This window comes from Gobio gobio (assembly GCF_949357685.1).
Source record: "Gobio gobio genome assembly, chromosome: 3".
Taxonomy (NCBI): Eukaryota; Metazoa; Chordata; class Actinopteri; order Cypriniformes; family Gobionidae; genus Gobio; species Gobio gobio.
This window is the reverse complement of record NC_137099.1, coordinates 14,654,550-14,663,516: the sequence shown is the minus strand read 5'-3', so window position 1 is coordinate 14,663,516 and position 8,967 is coordinate 14,654,550. Positions and strand designations below refer to the sequence as shown.

General features: G+C 37.7%; 1 protein-coding gene across 1 annotated transcript in view; it reads left to right on the top strand.

The window, feature by feature from the left end:
• Positions 1 to 642: 642 nt before the first annotated feature.
• The window catches only part of trpc5a (transient receptor potential cation channel, subfamily C, member 5a), a gene marked incomplete at its 3' end in the record, with an annotated part of 110,679 nt that continues 102,354 nt past the window's right edge, over positions 643 to 8,967 (top strand). Inside the window, exon 1 of the mRNA XM_079813508.1 lies at positions 643 to 1,035. Within this exon, the coding sequence (XP_079669634.1) occupies positions 649 to 1,035 (387 nt within the window). The 5' untranslated portion in view covers positions 643 to 648. The remainder of the gene's footprint in view (positions 1,036 to 8,967) is intronic.

Below are 8,967 nucleotides of genomic sequence, written 5' to 3'. Positions count from 1 at the left end.
CTCAAATGACAAAACTATAAAATATCAACTCTTCACCTTTTCTAAATGACCTCCCCTAAAGCAAAAGCACCATCATGTTTCAATACAAATGTATTTGCTCTACTTCTTTTGATAGAAACCTGAGGTATACATGTGTGTGGTTAGTATTTTACAGAAAGCATAGGAAATGGCACTTCAATTGTGGCCTAGCTGAATTACAATTTGATGACTGAACATAATAACAGAGATAGCTTTTGCTTGTGACCATGTTGTGGCCATTAAGAAAAATTACTTAAAGCATCAGTCACTCCCGGAAACGTGTTAAAAATGTATTTAACGTTATATAAGTGAAAACGGACTTCAAGTGAAGTCTTTTTGAAAGATGTAGTAAACATAAAGTTCACCTATTAATTTCCCACATCTGTTTACAAGTATCTCTGATTGAAATGTACTCAGATTAAACTTCAAAGAGCATATCTTAATGCATTTCAAGATCATAGAAATTACTTCTGTGGAATAAGATATATAATTTATAAATGTACACTATTTCCACGTACAGATATAAGTAATCTGACTCATTTTTAACAAGTGCCTATTTCCTGTTTGTTAGTGAATATTAAATGATTATAGCGTCTCAATTTTCTTTCTTTTCTTCTAGCAGCATCCATCATGAATCCCATGTCACATCTATACTACAAAAAGAGCAGCTACTCTCCGTACCGGGACCGGATCCCTCTACAGATCGTCCGGGCAGAGGTAGAGCTCTCTCCGGAGGAGCGTTCATTCCTTTTGGCCGTGGAAAAGGGCGACTATGCTGGGGTCCTGCATGCACTGCGTGAGGCAGAGGTCTATTACAACATTGATGTGAACTGTGTGGATCCACTAGGCCGCAGCGCGCTGCTAATTGCTATTGAGAATGAGAACCTTGAGGTGATGGAGCTACTTCTGGATCACGGAGTGAACACTGGAGATGCTCTGCTCTACGCCGTCCGCAAAGAAGTGGTGGGAGCCGTGGAGTTACTGCTGTCCCACAGGAAACCCAGTGGAGAGAAACAGGTCTGTTTGTGTTTGGGAGTTTATGTGCATTTTCACTGCTGAAACAAGCTTTAGACTATAGCATTATTATTTCTATTGTGATCCAGGTAGGTTTATGCTGTATACTGTAGTTTCTAGTCTTGAATCGTTCGGACAGTGCTGGATAAGTTTTGTTTTTAAATCATATTTACAGGGATAGTTCACCCAAAAATGAAAATTCTGTCATAATTACTCACCCTGTTGTTCCAATCCCGTAAGACTTTCATTCATCTTCAGAACACAAATGAAGATCTTTTTGATGAAATCTGAGAGCTTTATGTCTCTCCATTGACAGTTTACGCAAATACCACTTTGACGCTTCAAAAAGTTCATAAAGAGATCGTAAAACTAATCCATATGAATTAGGGCTGCACGATTAATCGAAATCGAACCGCAATCGCGATTTGGATTATGTGTGATTATGAAAGCGTAAAGGCTGCGATTTTTAAGAAATAAATATATGTCCAGTGTGTCAGTGAAGTCTGTAATCAGTAGTAAACGCTCGTTCTGAAAGCACTTCGAGTTTGAGTCGCTTATAACGTGCGTTTGAACAAAGAAAAAAAAGATGTTTAATAGCATGTTTTAACTCACTTCATATCGTCAGTCGATTGTTTGATATTTCTTATCACAGAATGAGGCAGACGATTAATCATTTTATAGTATTCTATACAATGATTGCATCTATGTCGATTAGCACTGCATTATAATATACTTTATTGTTATGAAAATACCCGAGAAGGCTTGAAGAACTCAAATACACAATATATTTTCACAGTCGTGTGTTTATTGTGTCCATATTTAATCAGTCAAACCATCTTTTAATTCAGCTATACAGCGCTAGCTTCACATTAGGGATTTACTGAAAACGTCATTATATTACTTCTCTCTGAGTCATAAGTGGCGTTTCTACTCTCGGGCGCCCTCTGGTCTCCAGTATGAATGAAACATGAGCGTGTTTAGTGCCCAGCAGTGCTCACTTCATCCTATTTTGGGTAAAAAAAATAGGAAAAAATAATACTTCTCTAAGTAAATGTAAATGTAAATGTAGAAATGTTTTTCTCCAATGTACAGGAGATTTTCCCCCACAGTGGATGCATAAGAGGCTCATATTTCATATTAAAGACATAAATTGATATCACAGATATTTATAATAATAATAATATATTTTATAATAAATCCTTAGACATTTCTAGTGATTTTTATATATATATGTGTGTATATATATATATATATATTATTAGCAATAATAATGATAATAATAATTATTATTAGTCATAATATGTAAGCACAAAAATGTCATAAATATACACACACTATTCATTTGTAGAAAAAAATAAATAATAGCATTTTAAATCGCAAATCGCAATTTTAACCAGAATAATCGCAATTAGATATTTTCCCCAAATCGTGCAGCCCTAATATGGATCAAACATTTTTTTCTCAAGAGACACGATCGCTTTATATGATGAACAGATTGATGTGCGAGAACCAAGAACAGAAAGCTCTAAAATTTCATCAAAAAGATCTTTTTTGAAGATGAATGAAAGCCTTACGGGTTTGGAACGACATGAAGGTAAGTAATTAATGACAGAATTTTCATTTTTGGGTGAACAAACCCTTTAATATATAAGGCTTTTATGGGTCAATTAGTATAATATAGTGAGAAAATGGAGCTCACACTCGAAGATGAAAAAAAACCACCTCAGTTTTATCTCAGAGGCCCAAACTGAGCCAAAATATGTAATTTGGTGCAGATGTTGCTTTATATGGCCAAAAGGTAAAATGAAATTCTGATAGCCTGTAATGTAAATCAATGAGATTTTTATTGCAGTACAGCAAACAGCAGCAGTCTGTAAGGGATGTCAGCACAACATATGCTGGTGACCAGCCATAGTGATTTTTAGATGGTTTACACTGCATACTAACCAGGTGCAATGCAACAATTTTCTAGCAACAACTTAATTTGTCCCTCCGCGTTGTGTCACTGCCAATAAGAAAACTTTAGATGATTTATATGCTATGTGGAGCAGAATTATGTACCAATGATTTTCCATGTGAGCAGAGCTAGCTAAAATGCAACATAAATAAAAAACAAGTGGCCCCCAAAAATGCTTATTATAGCTGGTTAGGACAAAAGGAATTTAAAGAAAGAAAGAACTGATTCAAATTAGTCAAATGTGATATTGTTAATCGGATGATTATTGCATATAATTAGTGAGGATAACCATATAGAACAGTGATTCTCAACTAGTGGGCCTCATGAATATACATTCTTGTAGTTATGCCAAACTGTAAACTATTTTATCGGATAGAAATTGTGAGTGGGGGTGCCTTCAAATGTTGTTGTGGACAATGGGGGGTAGCCTGGCTCCGCCCTCCTACGTACTTCCGCTCAATTTTCATTCTCCTTCAGTACTCCGTCTGGGACTGTGGTATATTCTTAGATTTTCTCCGAACAAATTTTTACCGGTCCAATCAGCTAACAGAGGGAGTGGCTGAGAATGAAGACGTTGATGTTGTGCGCTAGTTTGAGTTGTAGTTCAGTAATGGCGGTGGAGAAAGATGCGAGCGAAGCCATTCATTCCATTGTGGCACCACTAACGAATATCCAGAAGTTAAAGCCGGAGCAAGAACAATCTTTGCTGAGTTTTGTTGGTGGCCATGATGTTGTGGCCCTCCTCCCCAAAAGTTCGGGAAAAGTTTGATTTTCCAGCTCGCTCTGTTAGTGGTGAAGGAGTTGGTTGAAGCCTTATTCGGACGGTAATTGTTTCTCGTGCGGTCTGAAGGTATTGTCATCATTTATTGAGTTTTCAAGAATATATCACTTCAAAATTCACTATTTATATCCTTTTTGACCCCTGCAGAGCACCGTGCGGTTGTGCTTCCCTGTAATTTGGATGCATTTATAGACTTGTATTTCTTTAAATGCTGGCAAGTATTTACAAGAGCAATATATTTCATCACCGCTCAAAAAATAAAAAGAAGAAAAGCACGTAAACATTTGAATTGGGCCGTTATTTACGGCAGCATTTATTCTTATCATACCAAGCATATGACATTTTATTTACAGCATACAATCATGTTATGGGACACGTGAGCAGCGCATTCCCGATCACAAAACTCTCCCCTCCACTGTGAATAAATCACAATCCGAATGCACAAGTTTTAGGTTTTATCACTGAGGTGGCGTGCACAATCTGAACAGTTATTTTTACGGACTTCCAAGTGAGAAACAAAACAGAGGCAAACGGCACATGACATACGTCACGACCAAACGCTAGCGATTGGTTATGGCAGATCCAGAGTGGCTCTGGGCAGATCCAATAGTTTTAAACTTCAACAGAGTGCCCGCCTTCAAGGAAGTAAACGCTTGTCAATGGAGAGTGGCAAGACTCTCTGTACAAATGAAATGTATATATATAAATATAGAGTTTTCATACGCATTTGATCAGTGTCCTACTAATTATGCAATGCCTAATCGCTGTATGTATGAACTGAGTGAGTGTCTGTGTTATTGGACAGTGGGCATACAGGTGGGAACTGTTCATATTTGTGGTTGTACTCTTTGTGCATGTGTTCGGATGAGTGGGTGTTCCAAAGCTAATAGAAAAGATGAGGTGGCAGAGATTTATCTTTCAGATTTGATTTTCACCTCACGTAGCACGACAAATCTTTATTGGATTGCATTTTGTTATCCTCTAATCTTTCCCCTCATTCAATGGTAAGATTAACCTGAATTGCTTGCGTTCTTGTATTCTCACAGTTTGTGTTTTGTGGCATGCTTGATTTCGAAGCCAGTGGAGGATGAAGGGGAATGTAACTTCAAGAGAGTTCTGCTAGCATACATTGAAAAAGGGCATGCGACAGCAGTATTCACTGTGAACCAGGGTTTGATTTGTACAGCACAGTGCCAGAAGGAAGCCACATGCACACAAAAGCTATCACTATGAATTTATCAGTGCTTGAGGTTATGAATGCCCTTTTTTAGGACCAGAGTCAATTATGCACATAGAATCACTCTCATCTCCAGGTGAATAGCTGATGTAAAGCCAAGCACAGGAAATGCAGAATCTGCAGAATTTTGTAAATATCTTTTCATATACTGAAATTCCATCGAGAAGTCTTTACATATCTTCACTTAAAGGGTAACTAAACCCCAGCTCAGAGCTTAACTCCACCCACTGGCAATATTTGAAAAATGCTGGAAAAGTGGGCAGAGCCCAGCGGAGACAGAGGGGATGAACCGAGGGCGGGACTGAGCGGAGGGCGTGCACCTGAGACCCGCAGTGACGGATTGACTGACAGCTGTCTGACTCGCGAGTCGCAAAGATGGAGAATGACTGGATTGACGCCAGTAGCTTTGCAACAGAGCGGTCATTCTCCCCCACCTTCACCTGAACTGGAGGAGGGTGAATTGTCTGTAGACACAGACCCAGAGCCTTATCAATGCGAGCCGCTGGCTGAAACTGCGTTAACTCCCGATGCCGACGATGCTAGCGAAGCAGCGCAAGACACCTGACCTAATCTATGAACAGTCAAATCCTTATACTAGATGCCACTAAAAATAGATCAGATACATACAATGTATTTTCATTCAAATTAACTGAATCAATAAGCAGCGCTGGACCAATAAGTTCAAACTTAATAGCCTATTATAAACAGATTTCCTCAAATAAAAGTTAGACTATATATGCCAGCACGTTACGGTATTGTTGTTCGTTACCACGGCAACCACTTGCATGTCAGGTTTTGAAAGTGGGTCTCAATTATGAAAATTATCTGTTCACATGACAGGCGGCAATAATATCGCAAGAAAAGCCTGACGTGTACTGACAACTGCATTATTTAACCGCATTTTCTTCATTACAATGTTAAAGCAAGTGTCAAGTAAGTTTTATTCATAATGTTTCTACTTCATGTAACATGAGAGTTCATACTGGAGTGAAGCCATTCTCATCATGTGATTGGGGAAAACATTTCTGAGGGCATGGTAAGCTCGTGCCAGTGGCGTGGATAGTGAGCCGTTGGAAGAACCATCATATGTCACGATGACCTACAACGTCCAATAGGAAAATCAACTGCAGTAGCCACCGTTCAACCTTTATGTAAATAATAACTCAGACGGTTTTACCCCATATATTATAGAATTAAAACACTTTATACCCAAATGTCAAAACATTTACTCGAATCAATGAACAGCACTAATAAAGCCCCAGTCTTGCAGATCATTAACTAAAAAAAGTTGGTTTAGGGTTTAGTTACCCTTTAAAGGGGTCCTATTATGCCCCTTTTTACAAGATGTAAAATAAGTCTCTGATGTCCCCAGAGTGTGTATGTGAAGTTTTAGCTCAAAATATAATTATATTAATATAATAATAATATATAATATAATAAATTCTCCACAGATAATTTTTTCACTTTTTGAGGGGGAGCAAACATGTGTCGTTTTTGTGTATCCCTTTAAATGCAAATGAGCTGCTGCACCCGGCCCCCTTTCAAGAAGAGGGTGGAGCTTCAAGAGCTTGAGTTAGCAGCTCAGATTACCGCATGCAAACAAACCCTGAAAATGTCTGAAACTGTTCAGCCTTTTATGGTTAAACCGGAGTCGGACAATAATGGAGAGGCTCAAGAAGAAGTGACAACATGTAGAATGCAAAGTTTCTAAATGGTTAGTTGATGAATTTATGTAGCTAATGTGGAGTTAACTATCTTCAAGTCATTGATTAGCATATTCTGTCATGATAATCTATAATTTGCTTGTGTGAGAACTGTTGTAAAATGCACAGAGCCAGAGAATATAACAGGTAGAACATGGAGATACAACAGGTATATTTTAGTTTAATTACGGTTATAACTTATGTTGCCTTATTGCTTTTATGACATGCTATTTGTGTTACGTAAACTGTATTGCAATGAATGTGAAAAGATGGATGTGACAACTTCAATAGATTCCCAAATATGCTCTGCTACAACAACTCTTCCTCTTCTCAACATGGCCTCAGCCCCTTTGTTGCGTTTTCCCGGGGGTAGGGTTTGTTTAAATTTAGTGTTAGTAATGTCACTAACCCGTGAATAAGCTTGTTGTTCAAACACCCCTTTAAAAAAATCACTGAACTTAATTCAGTTGAGGATAGTGGTTTACTAACATTAAAGCATTAAACGTTTTAGTGTCATGGTTTCATCTAGAATTTCTCACTCACGTGTGGATGTAGCTCTGCTCAGCTGTTGTGTGATCTGAACAATCATTTACACTTTATGTCATGTCATATCTTACATAGTAACCTCTTGAGGGGGACAATGTGATCGACTCAAGCTCCACTCTTCACCACAAGGGTGCCCTGTAAAACACCAACTTAAGCTATCCAATCAGAGGAAACACATGAAGTTACTAGGTGTAAATAGGCTCTAAGACTTCATTTCAATATTCACTCTCCCCAGCCAGTCCCTGGAAACTGAAAATCATCTGTCCTTTTTCAGTAATGCAGTTTTTCTGCCAAAGAAAAATATTCATGCAGAAGAATAATGGATTGAGTAGACTTCTGTTTAACGAATTTAAACAGACTGCATCCCATAAAAATAGCTTGTTCGGGAACTCATTTCATTTTATGAAGTCTTTAGAATTGTGGTGAATATTTACTCTAAACACATTTTCCATTTGTTTTTATGTTGGTATGTGTGGTAGCCTACATTAACATTAGGTTGAAACATTTTATTTATTTATAATAAAATGTTACTTTATTATACATAAGTAAACAAAAATATTTAAAAAATTAAACATAATTATATTAAAATGAACTGTATACCCAACTAACAGGGAGTGTTCTTGCAAGGTTCTCTCAAAGTTAGCAACAAGTTCTTCAAGTAACATTCGTTCAAAGATATGTGGTCTTTAATAACATCAAAACATTGGCACATACATGTAATTTACACATTCATAGAAAGTTTTTCAGAAACATTTTAGTCATACTATACTTTCTCTAACATTCACATAGTCCCGTAGCTGGCCGTATTGGTGCCCTAAGCGTAAGTACTTTATGGTGGCGGCGTTCACGACTTTGTGAGCTGAGCGGGGGGTAGGGGGTTCTTCTTTTGGTGCCACACAGCGCGTGATGCATGTGGTGGGAGCGGTGGCGCTGCATTCACATAACCAAGAAAAACGTTTTTAAACATTAAACAACAATTTTAAACATTCTGAGAACATTCTGAGATTCAGAAATAACCTTTCATATCTTAATGGGAACATTAGCAATACGTTCTTAGAACATATTTTTGTTAGTTGCATAGGCCCAATAATGTGCAAAATTATGTCAATAAAGTCAGTATTAAAGGGATATTTCACCCAAAAATGAAAATTCTGTCATCATTTACTCAACATCAAGTTGTTCTAAACCTGAATGAATTTCTGCTGAACACAAAGGAAGATGTTTGTAACCAAGCAGATCTCATAGTGGGGGGAAAAATACTATGGCAGTCAATGGCTGCAGAGATCTGGGATGCGTTTCCCGAAAGCGCCATTGAACGAGTCGGTGTTTCCCGAAACCATAGTTCCAACGAACGTTCGCAAACAGCATCGCAAAGTTGCGTGGTTGGAACGACAGCTCTCGAAGCAGAGTTTCTTGTTTGCATAACATGTGGACTTAATAAATCCTTCTCTTGAGCAAATTAGGCAAGCTGACATTCAGATATATATCTTTAATTTAGAATACATACAAATGTCATTTAAATCTTTTAGTTTGTCAAGAGATTTAAAGCACTGCTTTCAAAGAGTTTGCATGTGCGTACGTGCTCTAGTACGCAAGGACGAGCCAATTATTGAATCTGGAAATAAAGCAAAATAACTGTGAAAAAATAGAATTAGTCCTCAGATGCCATGTTCATAGTTTATCTAGCGTTCATTCAAACTTAAACGAATTC